Raw genomic sequence first — 25187 nt, forward strand, 5'->3', positions numbered from 1 at the left:
CCCATTTGTCAAACTCAAACTCTTAAAATCAAACTGTACACATTCCCTGAGTTGAAGCATAGGGGTCCCTCAAATGTCAAATGTTGATACGTTGATATCCACTTAAAAGCACACCCACCAACTTGGCACTACACCATCCATTGCGTAAGACACACGTCATGCCTATGTTACTCCCCCCCCCCTCTCTCTCTCTCTCTCTCTCTCTAAAAAAACTAGTTTGATTTAGTCATTTTTAATTTGCAAAAGAAGACTCATTCTGTTTAGGTTTAGTTTTCAAAATTTATTTTTAAAAAAAATTGACTTTTTTTATTTTTATATTTTTACTAAATTTTTTAAAATATTTTTAACAATATTTTTAATTTTTAGACACACTTAACATAAATATACTTAAAAAGTATAATATTTATGAAAAAAGTCTTTAAAAAATTCACTAGATACCAAAAATACAAAAAAAAATGTAAAAATTCAGTATATTTTTTATATTTTTGTGTGTTTATTAATTTTTTAAAATATTTTTTCACAAATATTTTACTATTTAGATATATTTAAGGTATATCTAAAAAAGTAAAAAATTATTTAAAATTTTAAAAATATTCACTAAAAATAAAAAAATACAAAAAATAAAATACTAAATTTTCAAAAAAATAAATTTAAAAAATTAAAGCCAAACAAATTGACTGACTGATTTTTTTTTAGTCATAAAAAGTCAATCCATGGTTAGCGAAGCTTACTAACCCAAAAGGAAGATGTCAAAATTAGGTAACAAATGGTAAAAGGATTTAATGTTTGTTTCCCTAACTGATGACTTAGTGGCAGATTTAATTTATATAATATGTGTGCACTTTTAATTAGGTTGGACTAGGTGATTAATATGCCTGCATGGTGCATGGGTTTGGAATGTGTTATAGATTAAAAAATTTTTTATCACTACTGTTAGAATAATTGAATTTGTAAATTGCACCAATTTTTCTTGACATGATCAAATTATATTAATTTTTCACATTGTATTAATTTGATTTAATTAATAATGTTTCTTTAAAAATTAGAATGAAATTAATTGAAAAATAAATTCATTTGAAGTTTGTTTAGTTTGAAATGGTTCGATCCATACTATCATCAAGACGATTGGGGCATTAAAGTCTAATTTGATATAATTCATGTCTTTTTAAATAAACTATTATCTTTAATTCCAAATTTTAATAAAATTTATAACCGAATTGATACAAATATAAACAATTTAAAAGTAAAATTAATACAATTAAAATGCAATAACTAAATGAGAGAGAAATTATAAAACTTATATGGATTTTAAACAAAAATTTTATGAATGTATCACTCATTACATCATTACTGAAAAATTATTATAACACTGTATTTAATTGAAAGATTTAAAAAATAATTTTAAAAAAATAAATAAAATATATTTATATTTTATTTAATTTTATGTATTTTTTTTTTAATTTTCAATCAAACACGGCGTGAAAGGAAGGGAGGTGAGGTGTGAATGTTAATAATATTAAAAGGGCATTAAGTTGGGACGGTGACCTAAAATCACCAGACGCGTACAACTATTTTGTCACTCTCTGGTGATTTGACAACGGCAACAGTGGGAATGCACACCATGAATCTCACAACATTCCAATGAATGATTTGGGTTGTCTAGGAAGTTGATTAGCGGTTTGGTTTAGAAAGTGGGTTGCTTTTTTTTATTTTTTAATTTTTTTAATTTGGAGTTAAAAAATTTTGTTTATGATGAATTTTTTTATTTATTTTTTTGATTTTTGTAAAAAAATATATAATAATTATGTGTTAAATGTGATATTTTATCTTATTAAATTAAAAAGTCTACTTTGTTTTTTTTTTTAAATTATTTTAACCTAAAAAATCTCAAACTTAACTTTCCAAGCGAGCTTTAAAAGTTAATTTTTTAATTTTTTAATTTCCATATATAATAAAGTTTTTTTTTTTTTTTTTTGGACTTTTTTATAACTTGTTCCAAAACACCACTCGGTGACCATCCTTTATTGGTTACGTTTATTTACTTATTTTCATTTACACTGCAAAAAAAAAAAATTTATTGGACAATTACAGTTTAATAACTTAAAAAATTTAGAAAAATGTTTGGGAGCACTAATTAGTGCTCCCACTAATTAGGTGGCAGTGGGTCCCGCCATTAATGATGTGATGTTTTGGTTTTGGAGTTGTGTTTTTTTTTTTTTTTTACTTTTTTAATGCATTAGTGCTATTAGTGGTGATGTTTTTAGTGGAATGAATCATTGTTGAAAAATTTACAACCAACCAACTTTAAAAAGATCTCAAGCCAAAGTCTTGTCACAGCAATAAATTTTTGTATAATATTTTTTATTATTTACTTTCAATGAGAATAAATCTCATATCATCACATAATATCGTATCTATTTTTATTATGAGTAATGTTAAAAAATACTATAAAAATTATGTGATTGTAATTTTACTCTAGTCTAATAATCTTTTGAAAATGCCTAGCAACCAAACACTTGAAAAGATGTCAATAAAAAAGAAGAAATCAACAATTTAATAATGATTATCATAATAGGAACCATTCTTTGTATTTATTAAGAATTGATCATTTAACTAACATAATAGAAGGTTATAAAGCTAGTTGGTTTGGAAAGAATTTTTTTAATTTGTTGACTAATTTAACATGGCTGTTTTAACTCTGTTTGATTTTAGTCTTTTGACTTTTTTTTTATTTTTTTTTGGGTGAGAAAAAAGTGAAAAGATTATGTTTTGAATGTGGTATTTTGTTCTATTAATTTATTTAATATATTTGGTTTTTTTTGTACTTCTTTAGTTCCAACCCACTCCAAACCAATTAGATAGTTGCGAAAAGTCATATTTTCCCGCCCAAATAGTCACCAATTATCACATTCCACGACCAAATGTGTTAGTCGCCAATTGTTACATTCAACGATCAAAAAGTTTGGTCGGCAATTGACACATTCCACAACCAAAAAGTTTGGTCGCCAATTGTCACATTCCACGACCAAAAAAGTTTGATCTCTAATTGTCACATTCCACAACCAAAAAATTTGGTCTCCAATTGTCACATTTCACGACTAAACTTGTTAGTCGCCACAAAGAATGTTTGCACAACTAAAACTTTAGCTAGAAATTTACCTATTAGCGACAAAATTCTTCGGCTGCCAAAATTAATGATTTTAACGACTAAATAATTAGTCGCCAAATATACCCTCTCGCCTACCTTATTTAGTCGGCAAAAACATTACTTATCTTTTCCGACTAATCACTTGGTCACCAAAACAGGAAAAACAAAACTAAAATTTGGTCGCCAACTTCTAACAAAATAAACCTGTAATTCATAATAATCCATCCAATCTATTCAATATAATATGTAATTTGCAAGCATTATTGAAATTAATTGAATCATGAACATTCGACAAAATACATAAATCATCCAATCATGAACCTGTTTAATGAAAGTTTGCAACTATTATAAGTTTTTATCCACAAGTAATTCCAAACTATATATTGGCCTTGTTTGGGAAGTGGCTACTTTTTTGGCTTTTTGTCTATTTGGATATTTTAGTAGGCTATTTTAGTTTTTATGTTTGGAAGTTGGATTGAATTTTTTTGGTTGATTACTGTATTAAAAAATGTGTTTGAGGCTGACATGACAAATTTGTCCCTAACCTCACTTTTTCAAAATTGGTCTAGAGAGACAAAATTGTCATGTACCAACAATGGGATAGCCCGCCAATGTGACAGTGGTAGGCTGTCACCACACTATCAACGTGACAGTGTAGGCTGTCCTACTGCCAAGTTTCTTTTTCTTTTCTTTTTTTTTAATAATATAAATCATTGGTTTAGGGTACTATTTGAGGTTATTTGGCTTTTTTAGTATTTGAGGCTATTTTAGCCTCAAACTTGGGTTCCCAAACAAGGTCATTCCTCCAATTAAAAATCAACTTGTAATCTATATAATCATTCAAGTCACATCCAAATAGCATAAAAATTTAAAACATAACAAGTACTTGTTATTATGTTTTAAATTTTTATCTAGTGCATCTATCAAAAAAATATAACTAGTAGTCTATCCAAATATTTTCTATACACATCCATCCAAAAATATAACTACTATTGTACCCAAATATGTTCCACCAAAACATCTATCCAAAAATATCTAATTCTTCAAAAAATTTAACAAGTGCCAACTAGTCTTGTACAATTCAGCTTTACACACAAGTCCATCCATTTGTACCAAATGCAAAGAGAATAATGTCAAGTACTTTTTTTATGAAAAATTTGCACATCAAATGATTGTAAAATTGGACAAAAAATTTTAAAAAAAAATGTCCAATTTTAGTACAGGTAACAGGAACAAATTATTGAACTTTCAATACCAGTTTGTAAATAAAACAACATCATTCATATGTATACATCCAGCCAACATTACAATGCTATCAATATGATTATTTCCAATGTTGTTTGTCGTCTACTTTTAATACCGATCGCATTGGCCTCATTCTCGGATTTTTTCATCTGTGGTCTTTACTCAAATAAGGCTTCTTCTTATTGTTCTTTACAAAAATGTCTATTTTTGTTATTATTTCTGGAACTAGGTAGAAAAGGTGGTGTTTTGTTGTTGGCTCGAGCTATTTTGAACTTAGAAGTCACACCATTGTTTAAAGAGTTGTTGTAAGTTGTGGCAGCCATTTCAAGGGTGAAGTGTAAAATTCTATCAATTATAAGTCCATGTGATTGATAGGATTTTCTAAAAACATTTTGTTGGAGTCTTAAGGTAATTGAAAATATATATAGCCTTTTGCTATATGGTAATTTTGTGAATGCACTTTATTCAGTACGAACCATAACTCCAATTTTTTCAGCTGTTGCATCTCTGTGAGCCGAAAACATATCTTTCGTATATGACGTTGCCAAGAAAAGTGTGTTACATTTGAGGTTTACGCATGCTATGTCATTTTTTGCTTCCAACTACGCATATTTTCGCATTTCAATGGACAATTTCTTGCATAAATCTCTGACCGTGCATTCTATTGACACGCTGCTTGCTCTCACATGTTTATTTAATCTAGTCCTTCGTGACCATAATGATCTCGGGCCTATTTGGGGGCTGTTTCCAATATTGTCCCCCAAACGGCCCGTTTTCGCCTCTTTTTCTCACATTTTTTTGTCTAAATATCTAATCGTGCATCCTATTGACGCGTCGCTTGCTCTCACAAGTTTTTTTAATCTAGGCCGAGGTGACCATTATAATCTCGGTGGTGTTTCGATGCTATTTCCAATTTTCGCCCCCAAATGGCCCATTTTCGTATTTTTCCGTAACATTTTGTTATCTACATATCTAACTGTACATCCTATCGACACGCTACTTACTCTCACAAGTTTATTTAATGTACTCTTATGTGACTGTGATGATTTTCAGGGCTGTTTCCAATTTTTTCCCTCAAACGACCTGTTTTTGTCTATTTTCCTCACAATTTTTTTTTATCTAAATCTCTAATCGTGCATCCTATTGACACGACGTTTGCTCTCACAAGTTTTTTTAATCTAGGCCAAGGTGGCCATATGATCTCGAGGGTGCTTCGATGCTATTTCCAATTTTTGCCCTTACACGGCCTGTTTTTGCATTTTTCCATAACATTTTGTTGTCTATATATGTAACCATGCGCCCTATTGGCACGCCGCTTGCTTTCACAAGTTTATTTAATGTACTCCTAGGTGACCGTGATGATCTCAGAGCTGTTTCCAATTTTTTCCCCAAACGGCCCATTTTCGCCTCTTTTTCTCACAATTTTTTTTTTTGTTTAAATCTCTAACCGTGCATCCTATTGACACGCTACTTGCTCTTACAAGTTTCTTTAATCTAGGTCGAGGTGACCATTATGATCTCGGGGATGTTTCGAGTCTGTTTCCAATTTTTGCCCCAAACAGCCTGTTTTCGCCTTTTTTCATAACATTTTGGGTGTCTAAATATCTAACCGTGCATTCTACTGAACAGGGTAAAAGAAGATGATTATGGTGTTTGTGCTAATTAGCGGTGCTACAATGATGGTGCAATTGTAACAACCCCGACCAATGATTAGCTGATAAAGCATAATTAATTATGCCAACTGAGTAATTGAGATGAAATTCTGAATTAATTACATGTATGTTGCATTATTTGTGTTTATATCTGTTTATCGTAGAAATATCTGTTTGTGTTTCTGTTTTGTTTTGCGAATTGAAGGCCTTATCGGCATTCAATCACGAAATTGATTTGATTTCTATGTTACTTGAGATTTTAGAATTTTATGGTAGGTTTCATTAAAATTCAATTCAGAACGAATAAATTAGAATAAATGATCACACTCAGTTATCTTTAACTCCAATTAATTAGAGCCACTAATGGAGCCTGTATAAGGCTCATACAACCTCTAGAATACAGTTTTGCCCTTTTATATCATCATCATTGAGTCCTTAAAATGTGAGAGAGGGGAATAGAGAGAATCAAAGCTTGTGAAGGGTAAATTGCAAGGAAATTGAAGGGAGTTGGCTTAGAAGCTTAAAGATTTAGCAATCTATAGCCTAATTAAAGAGTTTAAGTAAGGATTCAAGCCTTGACTTGTGTAATTAAGACATACCACATGAATTCAAGAGAAATTGGAATAAGAATTAAGTTTTGAGAGGTGAATTAGAGGCTAAACCATGCATGCATGCTCCTTTCTCATATGTTGAGTTTGATTTCTAAGAAATTCTCTCATGCATGCCATTGTTCTAACCTTGTTTGGGGAATTCATCAAATTCTACATCCTTTTACCTTAATTGATCATGTTTTGGGGGGAAAGAAATCATGTTTTATCATGCATATGTTATACATTGAGTTTCAAGTTTGATTTCAACAATTGACTTTCTCTTTGGGTCTTGATTTCTGTGAACTGACATTTAATTCATGAAGTTCTATGATTATATATATATATATATATATATTCTCAAGTTTTGGGCCCAAAAAGGGTGTGTAACAGCTTTGAATTTAAGTTTTGGACTTAGAACATCAATCTGGAAATTCCAGATTTTGGTCTCATCGCTCGAGCGACCACTTTGTATCTTGCACTTTCGTTTGAGCGACCAAGAGTTGGCTCGAACGTAAAATGCATGCTCTCAGAAGTTTACCATTTTTGCAGATTGCTTGTCACGACCCCATTCCACCCCTAGTAGAATGGTGCCATGATGACCATTAATTCGAGATTACCAAAGGCCAACTTACAAAGATTCACACACAAACAGAGTATACATATGAGGCCTACATGTGCGGAAGCAATATATATAAATCTAAGTAGTCCATAAGAGAAGTGCATAGATCAAATGAAATGACATACATCTTTACATAGCTTTACAACTTGGGTACAAATAAAATCAAGTACAAATATTACATCTTGATCAAGAGGCTTCTCAAGTCGACATAACAAGATACATGAACTACAATTCAAGAAGCTTAGTCTTCAAGATTTGCCAGCATAACAAGGATCAAACATCATCTAGCAAAACACATCTCGGTGTCACCGCCTTCTTGGTTGTTACCTACATATATATAAGGAGATGGTGAGTTTGAATACTCAGTGAATGGTATAAGTAATAAAGGGGTTAAATGAATGATTCCCGAGGTCCTTGTCAAAACAATACATAACATAACTTGTACAAAACATACTTAGCAGAGATCGACCATCCGTTCATAGACCGTCGACGGCCGAGATCTCACAAACTTGGTGTTACTTGGGCTTAAAGTCCTCTAGCATGGGAGGACTTGTGCTGCAAATGCTTATAGTCCCCCAGCACGTACGGACTTCCATGGATTGTGTTACAAATGCTTATAGTCCCCTAGCACGTACGGACTAGTGCCACAAATGCTTAAAGTCCCCTAGCACGTAGGGACTTGTGCTACAAAGGTTTAGAGTCCCCTAGCACGTACGAACTTCCAAGAATGTCATCCAAAATAAGGCTAATACATGGTACACAAAATAGGGATAATCATTCATGCTTAACAAATGCTTTTCCAAAACAAAGCAAAGCAAGGCTTATCAAAACATGATAACATAGCTTTATTAAAAATACCACTCAGATATTTCTTGGGACGTCGGAATCAAAGCAAAGGTCCAAGTCCTACAAACACATGGCAAAGTCTACTAAATGTACTTCTCAAAACAAGTCTTACATGTATGCAAATGACCTCGGCGGCCCTTCAAACTAAGTCAAGACAAGGCAAAACATGCTGAAGTGAAACACTATTTTACACGTCGGGAAGACATACTGGGTACCAACCAGGTCTTTGCTGAGGTCCCATACCTCCTTGCTGAGATGTGGTCCCGGTGGTCACATTCATAGAAATGAAGTCGGGAAAATCTGGGTTTCCCTCTTGATGAACATGAAGAACATGAAGAACATAAAGAACATGGATGCTAAAATCCTAAGTTGTTCATACAAAATCTGGGATTTCATGCTATAAGTTCGAAAACATGGACCTGGGTACCCATACTTGAAGATCTTGGGAACACAAACGCAAAAACATGGATCTTAATGCAAGCTTTCAGATCAAATCATGACTTTTCTTCAAGAACACATGAATGTCATATTTTCTTCCTAAAACCGAACTTCAAAGCAATGCATGGCTTTCAAATCATGCTCGATCATGCAATGCAGCTAGATGAGCAATAAGAATAACAAGATCAGATCAAGAATCTAACCTCAAGACGCGGATCTAATGGCTCAAGGTGTGAAGATCAAACTTGGAATCTACTTCTCTCTCTAAGAACTTCTTCTCCCCTCTTCCTAGAGCTTCTCTCTCTTCAAAAGCAAAGATATGGAAATGATATGGTTTCTCTATCTGCCGGCTGATCTAATATTCAGCTCGAACACGTGGCACTACCGGGTTGGTTCTCCTCAAAAGGTGATTGAAAGACAAGACATGTGTAAGACAAAGTGTATTTAACAAGCTAGGCAGCAAGGGCACTCCAGCTTTCAAAGACATCGGCTAATGACAAGGCATTGGCAAGTAAGGGAACAAAGATCTCGGCTAGGAAGGACAACACTTGGCCAAGCTGTGCAACACCTCGGCCTAGATGTGCCACACCTCGGTCTAGGTCGTACCAATCTATGAACAAGATCACTTAGGCGCAAAGGTAACATCTCAGCCTAGATAATACACATCTCGGCCTTGGTGATACATACCTCGGCCTAGATAATGACATCTCGGCCAATATGCCAGGACGAAGGTAGAGGTCAACCAAAGTGGTTCCGAGATAGTTCTAGGCTTAAGGTGACCTCGGCTGAGAATAACTTAGGCTTAACATGACTTAGACTTGGCATGACTTAGGCTTGAGACAATAAGGAAGGAACAAAACATGCAACATACTTAAGCAAAACAGGGCAAGATTGGCAATACAACTTAACATGGCAAAACATATAAATGCATGCAAGCATGACTAAGGCATGAATGTAGGTTATTAAATTGCTCAAGCGACAATAGTTGCGCTCGAGCAAGGACCTTAATCTTACGCTCGAGTGACCGTCGAACAGCCGTCGAGCAGAGAATTCACACAACCAGTACTTTTGCAGAGTTTACAGACCGCTCGAGCGACTGAAGTTGCGCTCGAGCGACCACGTTTATTTTAAGCCTCCGCTTGAGCGAAGAAAACTACGCTCGAGCGAGGACCCTGTTTGCAGCACATTTGACCAAGTGTTTTGAAACATATTTTGGCATCTTCATTGTATCCTAAGCATTCTTAAGCCTTAGTTTAGACATAATAATGAGGATAAGACTTAGAAACACACGAAGAATGAAACGTAAGGAGTTAAGTATATTTCAAGTGTGTGTTTCAATGTGTATCTGTTATGTGTTTGTGTAGGTCACGCGCCATAGACTATCTGAATCACCTGCTTTCTCTATTTTTCTATTGGAGCCATCTATGAGTAATAACTCTGTAAAGTTATGTTTAAATTTAATTATTTTCTGATGATATGAAACGATCAGTTTTCTAAAATGCTATGTTATGTATAAATGAATGATTGTCCAAGTTTTTGAAATGTATTCATGGCATCCTTAGCATCATATGATATGTGTTCCTTTATGGGTTATCAGAATGCCTTTATGGCTGTCTCTTTATGGATCATCAGAAACGTCTTTGTATACATGAGTCATCGAAATGCCTTATGGCTATCCCTTTATGGGTCACCAGAATGCCTTCACAGTCATCCCTTCATGGGTCATCGGATTTGTTAACGCTAATGGATGTACCACATATTCATGTGAAATATATGAACTTTGATTACAAATATGATTATGTATATGAATCTATTTTTGCTTTGACATCTGATTAGGTACAAAACTCTGTTTCTGTATGGATATCATTCAGTAAAACCCTTACTCTGTTATTATTCACTGGGCTTTCATTCACTATTTATATTATGTATGTAGGTGAGCAGGCCCGTGACCAGGCCTAAGCTGTTGCCACATGGAGAGTTTTGTTTTGTTGACCACCCTTTTGTGCCTTCCGAGGAGTTTCCGGATTAAGTCAAGTCAAGTGGTCATGTTTTGAGAACGATGTTTTTAACTCTTGTTTTCTTTTCTTTTCGTGACACTCGTACAATTTCGACTGTAATGGGCTAAGTCTCACTTTTGTCTTATCTGTATCAACGGGTGACATAAGATTGTTACATTATGATGCCACGTATATGTATATAAAAGTTTAAATTATCTGTTCCATGTTTGTCTTTACAGCTCTGTGACAACCCTCACCACTGATTAGTGCTAATCTATGATTAAGCATGTTCACTGACTGATTGACTGAAATTCTGAACTGATTGATTTAGTGTATTAGTTTAAATGCAAATCTATCTGTTTGACTACTAAATGATCTATTCATATTTTATATTTTAAACTGCAGATTGAAGGCCTTATCGGCGGCCGAACCAGAAATTGATTAGTGTTTCATGTTAATTAGAATTTATGTGATTTTATGGTATGTTTAATTGAAATGGATTTGGTATGACTAAATTAGGTTAAATAATGATAAATTACAATAGTTGGACTTATTTACCTTAGTGCCATAATAGTAGGCCACTTATCAATTCATGTTTGAAGCCTATTACATATTTGATGCATCAATTGTTCTCTATTTTCTTAGCCTGAACTGACTAGAGAGAGAGAGAGAGTTAGGAGAAAGCTTGAGTTCATCAAAATTGCTTGGAGACTTAAGAGAAATTGAAGGAGTCTTGCATATTTGAGCTTCTACACTTGAAATTCAAGGTCTAAGGTAGCAGAACCATCTTCTTGAGCTTGCATTTGAGTTATATCTTGCATGATTCATGGAAATTTAGTGAGTTGAGTCTAGAATTGGCTTAATGAGTTGAGTTGAGGCTTAAATCATGCATGCATGTGCATATCTTGAAGTTTAGAGTTGTTTTCATGGAAATTATTGCATGCATGTCCATATTATTGTTATAATCCATGAATTCATCATGTTTTTGGAAGGATTGGCTCATTTGATCTTGTGTTTGAAGCTTTAAGTTCATATAAGCTCATGCATGTACATATTCTTGCATTTTGAAGTTGATTTTCATGAAATCTTGCATGCAAGTTTACATTCTTGTTCTAGTCCATGAGTTCATCATGGTTTTTAGTTTAATCTTGTTTTGGATCATGTTTTGAGGCATTGGAATTCACTAGAATTCATGCATGTCATATGTTCTTCATGATTCATGAAAACTTCTTTGAAATTATGTTTAATTGAACTACCTTTGGGTTTTGATTTTTCAAATTGATCTTCAAAACATGTTATACTATGAGTTTACAAGAGTTTTCCAGAAATTTAGCCCAAGAGGATCGAATTTGGTGCATTTAAAGTTGGTTTTGAGCTTGAGGTTCAAATCTGGAAATTCCAGATTTTGGACTCATGCTCGAGCGGGGAACTCTACGCTCGAGCGTACACACTGAGTTCATGCAGTCCGCTCGAGCGGGGAAAGTGACGCTCGAGCGGGAAATGCGTGTATTTAGTACTTTGCATGTGTTTACAGTCCGCTCGAGCGGGGGAATGCATACTCGAGCGAGGACTTGTGTCTCACACTCGAGCGGGGGTCGAGTGCCCGTCGAGCGTGAATTTCGTGCATCCAGTACTTTTACAGTCCGCTCGAGCGAGGAATCCACGCTCGAGCGAAGCCCTTTTGTCTGCATGTCCGCTCGAGCGGGGAAACCCACGCTCAAGCGGGACCTTGCTTCAGCAAAATTTTGAAAAGTATTTTTACATGCATCCTCATTCCATCCTAAGTATTCTTAGGCCTAGTTTAAAGCATCTTAATGAGGATATTGATGTAGAACCACACCTAGGCAAATTAGGGATTAAGTTATTATTTCCCAACTGTGTAGCTTAGTATGTGTTCGTTCTGTAACTATGTAGGGTTGACATTCGAGGACGCTCTAGCTGCTTATAGCCCAGTGCTCTGTGAGTAACAATGTTGTAAAGATATGTTCAACCATGAATATTTTCTGAATGAACAACTGTACTGCTTTCTGAAATGATATTTCTTACTGAATGAATGTTTGTCTTATTTGTGAATTGTATTCGTGGCATCCATAGCAATTTACTTTTACTGTTACTGTACTATACTGCTACTGTCATAGAGATCTCTGTCGGTTCCCATGTTTGGAACCACTACTGTTTATTAATATGATGGCCATCAACTGACTGTTCGGTCTGTTAAGACCTACTATACTGTTTTGCTATTGGATGTACCACATATGACTATTATAGTTTCTGAATGACTGTTATGGCATGAAATATGAGCCACAAACTGAATGATTGATATACTGATAAATGACTGTTTTCAATACTGAAAGGACATTCATTCTTAACCTCTTTACGCATATGTTATTCACTGGGCTTTAGCTCACTACTCATATATATATGTAAGTGTTCAGGCACCGAACCGTTGCTAGAAGCGTCAGGCTAAGCCCTTGTTTTGTCAAGCCAACCTTTGTGCCTCCTTTCGAGGTTCCAGATCTGTTCAAGCTAAGGCTGCTTTTGGGGTGTCCAGATTCACCCTATCTATCTCTGTTATGTATAGACTGAATGATATTTGTACTGTACTGTTATGGTGGGGATTTAGTTCCTAACCTGAATGCCTGTAAATGATGTATGTATATACTGTTTTTGTTCTGAATATGAATATGATATGAAAAGTCTTTTTGCATACAGACTGTCACAGCTCATTGGACATCTTTTAATTACTGTTTTGGCTTCCGCCAGCCCCTGTACTCTGTGTTACTGTTTTACTGTTAGGCAGGCCTTCGGTAATCTTGGATTACTGGTCTGTTACGGTGCTAAACCCATAGGGGCGGGTTTGGGTCGTGACAAGCTCAATGGACGTTGTATATTGTATATTTGCTTCCGCAACTCCTTAATATATGTTAATTTGTTCAAAGGCCTTTGATAATCTCAAGATTATTGGTCGGTTACAACGCCAAACCTATAAGGGCGAATTTGAGTCGTGATAGCAATACTCTCAGGCCTTCCTGCTGGTTGCTATGTTTTGTATTTTTCATCTATAGACTTCACCTATATGTTTGTTTTTGTTTTTGTATTTTGCATCTATAAATTAATCCAGTTCACTATATACACAACTTTACACTAATTTTTTTTTTCTTTCTCTTCTTAAAATAGATTGAGCTGATTCAATGTTCTTGTGCAATTACCATTTATTGGTTTAAGAATAACACATCAACATGAATTTTATGGACTTTCAGATTATAGACTAGACAAGATCCAGTTTCAATTACTATAATTATGGCCTCTTTTGGAGACATCCCAAATAAGCTGCTTAATGACTTATTTCTATCATATTATTTATCTACTTTTCTATACATCAAAAAAAAAAAAAAAGTCATATCCAAAACAACTCTATGTCCACCTACACCATCCTTATAGAATCCGGATCCTCCATAACTAAATTGTGCAGCGTATTTTATAAAGTTAGTTACTAATTAGTCTGTTTAAGACAATAATTCTATATGAATATATACAGATATATTTTCTTTACTGTTTTAAATATTAGGTTTACTTAGGTTCATTATTTATTAATTAACCAATCAAAAATTTATTTTATATAAAACTTATTATAACCAAAAAAAAAAACACCTGTAGAGGAATTGGATTGCTTACATACAAAGGAAAATTTTGATCCCACTTTAACCTATGTTTGGTTTTGAAAAAGCACAAATTATAAAATTGGCTATATAAATTAATAAGACAAAATATTACATCAAAATCATAATCATTATATTTTTCTTTTACAAAAGTCAAAAAAGTCAAAAACAAAAATCAAACGAGATTTAAAAAGTCAGGCTAAAATAGTCAAAAAATCAAAAAGTCAGGCTATTTTAACTCTTCCCAAACGAAGACTTAAGTCATTGCTTATTGACTATTAAATTTTGGGGTATTTGCACACAAATTTTAATTTATGAACTTATATTCCATTAAATAGTTGTTTGGGATGTGCTATATAAGCGCACTTTTTGACTTTTTAGTTAAAAACATAGAGAAAAAAAAAAGATGTATGTTTGAGATTTTTTTTGAATTTTTACGAATAGATATGTAACAAAATATTGTAATAAAATCAAAATGACCATTTTGATTTTTTGGTAATTGAATTCAAAGGCCAAAAAAAATAATTTTGCCCTAGTGGCTTCCCCCACAAGCTACCCTTGAGTAGTATAGACTTTTAACTTTTTTAGGGTTCGTTTGGGAAGTGGGTTGACTTTTTAGCTTTTTTGACTATTTTAGTCTGGGACAAAAAAGCGTGGTTTGGGAGGAGCTTTAGGTTTTTTTTGGCTTTTTTGTAAAAGAAAGAATGTAATAATTATGAGTTGAATGTGATGTTTTGTCTTATTGGGCTAAAAAGCCTATTTTGTTATTTGTGGCTAAAATAGACCAAAAAAGTCCCAACTTTTGCTTCCCAAACAAAGCTTAACTTTTTGACTTTTTGGCTTTTTAAGTTTATCCTAAACAAGGCCTAAGCCTTAATTAAAATTTTTTAGACCTTCAAGTCTTATTCAATTTTTAATAGTCAAAATTGCTCTTTAAATAAAGATTGTTTATCATTATGATTATCTATAAAGGAAAATAATGATTTGACATTTATTTTGATTCCCAAAATTTTAAAATATCAACTTTCAAATTGAAAAAACAAACAAAAAAAAAATTGACATTTATTTTGATTCCCAAAATTTTAAAATATCAACTTTCAAATTGAAAAAACAAACAAAAAAAAAAAATACGTGCCAAAAAAAAAAAGTTTTTTTTTTTTAAAAAACAACTTTTTTTTTTGGTTGCAAAAACTGAAAAATTTGGTTTATAAAGGAGCATGATGATGGAACATTGATATATAAAACTGAAAGAAAAAACCTTTAAAAATGAAAAAACTGATAATATTTTTGATTTTGTTGAATAGTTGAATCAAACCAATAAGTAGAAGGATAAAAATATTTAATCTTATGCTTTGTTTTTATTTTTTTATCAATTAGTGAAACAATTATTTGGAACATTACTATGCAAAATTAATAATGTTCTTAGTTTTTAAAATTGAAAAAAACTGATAATATTATCAGTTTTACTAAATAAGATTTATTGATTTAAAAAATCTTAAATAAAACTTGAGCTACCATAACATTTGTTAATAAAACTTTTAGGTAATTAACTCAGAAATTTTTTATAATAAGATTGTTACCTAATTATTGTTTTATTAATTCGAACTTTATTGAATTTCTCCCGTACTTCCGCTTATTAATTTACACTAGGAAAGGCAACTAGGCAAGAAACTTGCATAGCACATTCTTAAAAAAATATAAAAAATAAAGTTTTTTTTTATAATGTTGTATCTCCTTGGATATCTCTCAATTCGGTTTTGAAGTCATGTTAAATGGTGTTTTGAAGACATGTTAAATGCGAATTAACTAAAATGAGAAGGTACCTTTCTTTTATTTATTTAGTATTATTATTATTCATTGATCGTCATGAAAAAAATTTATTTGGAAAAGAATCAATAATTTATTTGTTGTGCCAAATATATTTATAGGTTGTTAACAATTGAGAATTGGGTTATTTATTTATTTATTATTATTTTTTTAATGCTGTTATTCTTAAAGAAAAACAAAAGTTTAATTGTAAATGATGTCATACATATTCAAAACAACGGCTCTGATTTCAGTTCCATGTTGACTAAAATAGAGTAACAATCTGCCCCATATTCATTCTAATTTAATTCAGAATAAAGTAAAGGCTTGTTTGGGACGTTCTAAATAAGTGCATTTTTTAACTTTTTATAAAATATAAGTTAAGTTTAAGGTGATGTAATAGAGAAGTGATGTGACTTAAATTGAATCATGACTTTTTTACTTTTTTAAGGGATGCCCAACCTAGCCTAAACTATAATGTATGTTGTGTAAGCTAGGCATTTTTTTTTTTAGTCAGTAGAAATTTCCATTAAAGTAAAGATTATCAAACGACACTTACAAAAAAATTATTAACAAGCTTACATCAAACTAAAGAAAAACGTAGTGTAAAACAAAGGAAAATCCCAAAATAAAGCATCAAAGATAAGCTATGGATAGATTTGGACATAATATTCATATTGCAAATGAGAGATCGATCATAAAAGCTCGACATTAGCATAAGTCTAAAATAAATACATGAACTATATCTAAACTATGTAGATAAGCTAAGAACACACCAAAACAAAAAACAAAACAAAAACCCTCAAAACCCATAACTCTAGGCAATGGTAGCGACGGATCCGCCGGTGGAAGGCGGTAGAGCAGGATGATGGCAACAGATTTAGGAGAGGGACAATAGATCTAGCGGAAAGAGAAGGCGAACAGGTGGTGATGGTGGTCGAAACAAGAGGCGCGGAACATGGAGGTGACGCCGCAGTGGATCGGAGAAGAGGAGAGGTGGCGAATCCGTAAAGGCCATGACCAGAGTTGAAGCAAAGGGAGATAAACACCTCACAAATGAGAGAGAGAGGGTGGAAAGCCCAAAGCTTCCAAGTTATTGTGTAGAAAGCATGGAAAAGAAATAGAGAGAGGGATAGGAGGATGGGAGAGGAGGCCGGAGGCCACTAGAAAAACCCCCTCCCCCACTCCAGCCGCCGTTCATGCCTAAACTCTAAAGAAAGAAAAGTGTAGAGAGAGAAACTCTCAAAGTTAGAGAGAGAAGCTCTACTATAAACTTGGAGAGAATCTACTCATAAAAAAATTTATAAAAAAAAAAAAAAAAAAGCTTGGAAAGTAACAATTTTGTGAGGGAAAGGGTTAAGTAACAAATTTTCAAAATTAAAGAAATACAATTGAGTTAAAATTAAGGGTGAAACACTAATAAATCTCAAAATGTGATCTTGTGAACGGTTTAATTATCTCTTTTTTCTTATAAACCCAAAGGTCCCATTAAAGTGAAAAATTACATAAAAATGTTGTCATTTACATGTTTGGGTTTAATTTTTTTAGGAATAAAAGTAATTTTTTCAAAATGTAAAATTACACATTTGGGCAATTTGCACTATAGAAGTTTTGAATTTTCCTCATTGTAGAACAAATCACACATTACGAACAAAAACCTAAACTCTAATGTAACACTCCAATAACGTAACACTTCAATGTAACACACTAAAAAACTCATTGATGTACTTTCCCAAACGCAACACTCAAAAAAATTCTTTGGTGTATTTTTCCCAAACGCAACGCAGCAATGTAAAATAAATAAATAAATAAAATTTCCTTAGTATACTTTTCTCAAACGTAACACTTTAATCAGTGTAATCTCAAACGTAATACTATAATGTAACATACTTCAATGTAACACATAAAAATACTAAAAAAGTTCCTTAGTGTACTTTTTTCAAACATAACACTCATAGTTTGAAATTCTACATTTGTTCAAAATTTATAAAGGAATATTTGTACTTCTTTTGGAATGATTTGAAGAATCTTACATTCTTTTTTTTTTTTTTTTTTTTAGTGTTATATTAGAGTGTTATGTTTATGAAAAGTACACTTTTTTTTTTGTGTGTGTGTGTGTGTTACATTGGAGCTTTACGTTTGGGATAAGTATACCAAAGAGTTTTTTTGTGTGTTACATTAAGGAATTTTTTTGGAGTGTTATATTGAACTGTTACGTTTGAAAAAAGTACACTAAGAAATTTTTGTGTGTGTTATAATAGAATGTTACACTAAGGAGTTTTTGTGTGTTACATTAAAGTGTTACACTAAGAAATTTTTTTAGAGTATTATATTAGAGTATTACATTTGAAAAAAAAGTATATCAAAAAGTTTTTTTTGTATGTTACATTAGAGTGTCATACTAAGGAATTGTTGTGTGTGTTCCATTAAAGAGTTTTTTTGTGTGTTATATTAGAGTATTACGTTTAGAAAAAATACACTAAGGAGTTTTTTTGTGTTACATTAGAGTGTTACAATAAGAAATTTTTTTGTGTGTTACTTTAAAATGTTACACTAAGGAGTTTTTTTGGAGTGTTACGTTTGAAAAAGTACAGCAAGGAATTTTTTTTATGTGTTACATTAGTGTTACGTTTGGATGTTAATTAATGTCAATGTTACAATAGGGACGAACATCACAAAAATGAACGAACACCACACCAATAACACCACAAGTGGGGTAACATCATCCACTTACAAATCACTCTACTAAATCCCCACAAAAAAAAAAAAAAAAAAAAAATAGAAACGTAAAAACTAACTTTATCCACGCACACCCAACATTAGGAAAAAATCTAAACGAAATCACACATAAAGGCAAACAAGTAAACTTTCAAACCCCCAAATTAAAGAAATACAACATATCCAAAATAAAAAGGACTAGCTGGTTTGAAAGAAAATTTCTAAGAGGCGGAGGCGGGGCCGGAGGCGGGGCCGGAGGCGGGGGCCGGAGGCGGCGGTCGGAGGCTGCGACGAGCTCGGCTGAGCCGACGACCGGCGACCTCTCTTCTCTCTCTCTCTTTCTCTCTTTCTCTCTTCTCTTTCTCTCCCTCTCCCTCTCCCTCTGTGGTTCAGACTGAAAATGGAAGAAGAAGAAAAATAAAAATAAAAAAATAATGCCCAAAACGACGTCGTTTTGGGCATTAGGAGCATTCGGGGCACGAGAATTCGGGACAAAAAACATTTCTCAAATTTTAAATACCATTTAATGAGTCATAATAATATTAACTTCATGACATATGAAATGATAAGACCAATAAATTAGTGACTTTAATGGATGACATATATATTACTTAGGCAGTGGTTTGGTCCAGTCCAAGATCGGACTGGACCGTGCTGTTGGACCCGTGGGGATCTACCACGGGTTCCGTTTTGATAATTCGAACCATTAAATGTGTAAAACTTGTCGAGTATTATATGCCTGTAAAAAATCACGTCGATCGGATATCGATAGTTATATGAACAAAACAGTTTTTTATCAACCGTTAATTGTTTCACCGTCTATTTTTTTTTATACAAAACTGATTTGATCACATAGCTATTGATATCCGATCAACGTGATTTTTTACAAGCATGTAGTACTCGACGAGTTGTACATATTAACAGTTCGGATTATCAAAACAGACCCAAAAATAAACCACATAGACCGAACTAGACGGGTCTAATTTTAATCTCAACTTGAGACAAATTAATAAAATGGATGACATATGTATTACTTAATTAATAAAATATGCTTTAGTTATATTTGAGTAACTTTTTTAAATGTCTTTTTCTATTGATTATTAGTAGGCGTTGGCAATCATCGCTGTTGGGCAGTCATCTCTGTTTCTCTCTCCTATATATATAGAGAGAGAGGTCTGTTGGAAAGAAACCATCATGTGAGCAGAGAAGAAGAGGAGGGTGATCATAATCTGTATATATATAGAGAGAGAGAAGGGAGAGAGAGAGAGAGAGCATCTTGGGGATATGGGTAGAGGGAGAGCACCATGTTGTGACAAGAGCAAGGTGAAGACAGGTCCATGGAGCCCTGCTGAGGATTTGAGGCTTATCTCTTTCATTCACAAGAATGGTTATTCCAACTGGCGTTCTCTCCCCATACAAGCAGGTCTCTCTCTCTCTCTCTCTCTCTCTCTCTCAGTCTTTGTTGAAGCTCGTCTCGCTCAAAAGTAGTTCGAGTTAGAGTCCGAGTCAACTCGTTAAATATTTAAGAAATTCGAACCTAACTTAAGTCGACTCAATTACGTAAATGAACTGAGTTTAAGTTTGAAAAGCAAAAAGGAAACATACATTAATAAGCACGTGAAAAAAAAAAGAAAGTAAAATTATATGCTCATAATTTTTTGTTTTTTATTTTTTTGAACAGCATACTAAATAATTTAGATTCATTGCATGTATAGACCCACAATATACCTATTTAATCTCAATCATGCTTTATTTTTAGAATAATATTAGGGATGTCAAATTTTCTATCAAATAAATGACTAAATGTCTCACATGGATGTGAGGTCCACTTTGACATTTAGTCATTTGCAGTAAAAAATTTAAGGCTTATAACATTTTCCTTATTTTTATGGGTAAAATTCGTGACAAATTTTCCAAACTTGTTTTATTGTTAAAAAGAGAGAGATGATTACAAATAAACTATAAAGGAAAATATTATAGGTCTCAAATTTGTAACAATATAAAATAAATGATTAAGCGTCTCACATTGTAAGACATTTAATCATTAATTTGATAAAAAATTTAATATCTCCAACATTGCTCAAATATAAAAGAATGTTAATGTTATTTACAAATTTTATCAATTAAATATGTATACTTGTACAAACATTAAATATAAATAAATTAATATATTCACTGGCAAGCATACACGCAAATGAGGTGACAGGTGTTGGTGCATGAATTTCCATAGGACATTCTCATGAATTACTTACTGCAAGATATTCTTGGTATATATATAATATATATATTCTTGAATTTTGTTTATGTCAGCAATTTCATTTTACAGTTGAATCTACCCCATATTGCCGAGAAAGAGTAGAAATTTCATTTTACATGTCTTGGTCTCTATTATTTTACATGTCATGGTCTAATCTGAAATTTTTGTACCATTCCGGACTCATTCCAACCACCACCCCAAAAAAAAAGAAAAAGAAAAAAGAAAAATGTAATTCTGAGTATGGCATTTCTACTATTATTATTATTGAAATCATATTCTAAATGCCAAAATTAAGGGGAATCCATTTTAGCATCTTTATGCTGGTGTTAAACACAAAATTACTAAAATTTAAGACCTTAATGATATTTTATATATTAGCCTAGACCTTTTTTTTTTTTATCAAATAACTGCTATGTATATAGAGTTTGGTCACATAGAAATTAAGATATTACACTCACATACTTGTAGGTCTCACACAAGTTTATGACAAGATTCTGTATTTTTAGAATTAGTATTTTTGTCCCCACCTAGACTAATTAAGAAAAATACATGTTCACCCAAAAAACAAAAAAAACAAAAAAATTAAATAAATAAATATAACTTGCCGTTATCACGTTTTCCTTGCCATTAATTCATGTACATGTTGAAAATGGACTTTGATTGAGACCCCAATCTCCAACCACCTCCACCACCCCCCACACACACGTGGAGGGTTAGTCAAAAAAAAAAAAAAAAAAATTGATCAATCAGAGCCCACTGGGGCCCTTAGATCACCCCCAATGGGGGTTCGGACCATTTCCCATGTTGAAATGATAGAGAAAATGATTTATTACCTAATAGTATTAATATTATCAGTAATGATAGAAACCCTCACAAAACACAACTCCTAAAATGATCTGAACTATTCATGTCACTGTCAGACACAACTCTAAAAAAAAATTCAAATACATTAATGATCAATAAATTAGTAAGAGTCATGAGAGTTCTGTTTTGTGAGGGGTTCCAAACATTTTTGTAATATTATACATGCCATTTCTTGATTACCTACTTTTTTTTTTTTTTTTTTTTTTGTCCTTTTCTTTTCTGTCATGCATGACATGAGATGATCATAGTCTTGGTAATTTAGTGATTGATTCCTCAAAGCTATGATTTAACTGAAAGAATCGATGAACACCCTGATTGGCTATTAAGATGCTTTGTAGTAACTAGTTAATAGTGAGAAAACTGTAAAATTTGTTACCTATATATATATATATATATATATCATATATAGAGTGACTTCTCTCTAGTCTATTAAAATAGACGGGGTGATTTATTTTAGTATGTGTGGTCCATCTCATTTCGATGATTCATTTATTAAATTTCAGTGTAAAGATTATTTAAGAAAAGAAAGTAAATTGATCTTATGATGATAACAATGTAATTTTATCATCTTTATTTTAAAAAATAAATGACAAATGTAGTTTTAAAAATAATTTTTAAAATTTTTTAAAGACAAATACAATACAATACAATACAATAATAATAATAAATAAAAAAAGCTGTAGGATTTGTAGTTATTAGTTGACCGCAGTCGTCATATTAGAAATATGGTGAACTACTCTGACTATGTGAGTCTTTTTATTTGTTTGATACTAACATTAGTGTTCTTTTAATTTTTTGAATTTTATTTTAATAATGAGTCTTGCAATTCAAAGCTGAAGAAAAGTAACAAACAATGAAAATGACAGAAATGCCAGGAAGTGCCTAAATTACACAAGTTTTCAAACCACTAAATCTTGAAAATCATGTTAAAATATGAAATTTAAAGGTAAAACATCATGTTGTGTGGTAGGTAAATCTCCATCACCAAACTTGTATACTATGATATCCCCATCAAAATGTAAAGTATTTTCAATAACTTTGAGCTTTCAAAAGTAGTTGGACAATATATTTTAATAGAGCTCATTAGTCCAACTAATAAAAGAAATTAATAAATAATAAATATTACTAATAGTCCTTGTTGTTTAATAAGTTTCTGTTCATTGATAAGTACATCATCTAAAGTTGACATTGTTTTGCTTTGCTTAAATTTTGTTATTTTTAGGATTATCGCGATGCGGAAAGAGTTGTCGACTGAGGTGGATTAATTACCTAAGGCCTGATGTAAAGCGAGGCAACTTTACCAATGAAGAAGAGGAAACCATAATTAAGCTACATCAAACTTTGGGAAACAAGTATGTTACATAATAATTATAATTTTATACAAATTAATTGTAATGTACTTAATGAAAATGAATTAATGAATTTCAGGTGGTCCAAAATTGCATCTTATTTACCCGGAAGAACGGATAACGAGATTAAGAATGTGTGGAACACACATTTGAAGAAAAGATTGGCTAAGAAAGATGAGAAAAATCATAAAAATCAAACCAATGACTTTTCAAGAACCTCGTCCTTTTCAACATCTTCAACTAGTTCATTCATGTCATCCTATGGCAACAATGAAGGTACAGAAGAGCTAGTACTTGATGAGGGTCAAGAAGGTCTGGCCAACAAGTCTTATGAACCCAAAGAAGACATCCCAACTACTGATCATGATCATGAACTAAAAGAATCATCAAGTAGTTCAAATTCCTCCATTTCTTGTGATGCATCGGATTACTCAAATTCGAGTGCTCGAGTTGATGTTTCAATGCCTGAACCTGAACCTGAACCAGAACCAGAACAAGAAGAAGAAGAAGAGGGTTCATTGTTCAATTTGGGAGGACCTTGTGAGGCTGATAACGCGACAATTGCATATGATCAAGTCAATAATAATTCAGACGATCATCAAGTGATTGAAATTCCACTGGAGGACTCTGATATTGACTTTTGGGACATGTTGGATAACTTGGCTGATCCTTTTCAATCCATTGATGAATCTCCACAATTACCACAAGAACTGGTGGCTTCCCAAAGCTCAAACTATGACCATCACACAGAAATTGAATATTGTAGGGAGTGGTTGAGAGACTTGGAAAATGAGCTTGGACTAGTGGAGGCAACAAGTGATGGAGTTGGACAATTAGGCTCTGAAATTGATCATGCCAAGTGCTATTTTCAAACATGGCCCTCTCCACCTCAAAATTTTGGGGTATAATTCAAATGATTGATTCTTACCAACCATATATGAATTGACAATTTAGCTTAATAGCTTTAGTAGGGAAAAGGAAACAAACAAGTGAAATTTTTCAAAGTGCATAGAATATAGTGTTGGTAAAGGTCCATTTATTTTGAATGGGGCCTATTTACAATGCTACTAGCATTATATTTTTCAATGAAATTCTGTATTTGTAATATTACTGTTTTTGTATATACAAGTATCTCACATGTAACCATTCCAAGGTCTTTTATCAATAAGAATGAATTTTCTTTGTCCTTACACATTTATATATATGAAAATATCCAATATACAAAAAAATACAAAATTCCCAACCACTCCCCCTTCCCTTTTTTTCCTTCATATCTTCTTGCAGGAAAATTGTCCAAGTGTTTTGCCCGTATCAAAAATTGCCAATGGGTTATATATATATATTGGGTAAGTATGAGTAGGTGTTATTCTTCACTTACTACCACAAACAATTAGAAAATATTTTATCAACTTGGAAAAACAAGTTGAATTAATTAGAAGAGGACTCTAAACAATATTATAAAATTAAGAATCAAAATTTCATTATGGATAAAAGTCCCTTCCAAGCTATAGTCCCTCTTGTACGAAAAAAGAGTACAAAGCTCAAGTTGAGATATCAATGGGACGTATAACTGTCAAATCACAGAATAATCAAAGTCTGTCAATTTTTACTTCTATATCTAATTAAATAATCAAAAGAATTATTACCCAAAAGAATAACAAACACAAAACAAATTTACTCAATTGAAGGTAATTGCAAAAACAAATTGAAAAGAATACTTACAGTTAAACATCTTACTCTTTTTTTCCCCTTTACCAAAAAAAAAAAAAAAAAAAAAAACAAAGATGAAGAAGAAGAGGAAGAAAAAAAGTGTAGCAAAACATTTTGGAATCTCTACAAAAGTGGAATGAAATTATACTAAGCTATATGTCACCATTATTGATCATTGTTGCATTGTTTTCATGAAACAACTTACATGGTATAAGATATTTTTTGTTTTTTTTTTAATTTTTAATATAATTCACCAATCAAAAGCATACTTTTAGGTGAGGGAAACAAA

At 32.4% G+C, this 25187-nt stretch overlaps 1 protein-coding gene across 1 annotated transcript; it reads left to right on the forward strand.

Moving 5' to 3' along the window:
• The first annotated feature begins 19773 nt into the window (after positions 1–19773).
• LOC114270640 (uncharacterized) lies at positions 19774–24378 on the forward strand. Its single transcript, XM_028212184.2, has 3 exons — positions 19774–20141; positions 23062–23191; positions 23268–24378. The coding sequence occupies exons 1-3, from the start codon at positions 20003–20005 to the stop codon at positions 24094–24096; spliced, it is 1098 nt and encodes a 365-aa protein (XP_028067985.1). The 5' UTR covers positions 19774–20002; the 3' UTR covers positions 24097–24378.
• The last annotated feature ends 809 nt before the right edge of the window (positions 24379–25187 follow it).

The sequence above is a fragment of the Camellia sinensis genome, chromosome 8 (genome assembly GCF_055761805.1).
Source record: "Camellia sinensis isolate YWXY chromosome 8, ASM5576180v1, whole genome shotgun sequence".
Classification (NCBI taxonomy): domain Eukaryota; kingdom Viridiplantae; phylum Streptophyta; class Magnoliopsida; order Ericales; family Theaceae; genus Camellia; species Camellia sinensis.

Excerpts from the sequence above, each read along its gene's own strand:
- LOC114270640 (XM_028212184.2), top strand. The coding sequence starts at position 20,003 with ATGGGTAGAGGGAGAGCACCATGTTGTGACAAGAGCAAGGTGAAGACA. Across the intron at positions 20,142-23,061 it reads TTCTCTCCCCATACAAGCAG|GATTATCGCGATGCGGAAAG; the intron begins GTCTCTCTCTCT and ends TGTTATTTTTAG. Across the intron at positions 23,192-23,267 it reads CATCAAACTTTGGGAAACAA|GTGGTCCAAAATTGCATCTT; the intron begins GTATGTTACATA and ends AATGAATTTCAG.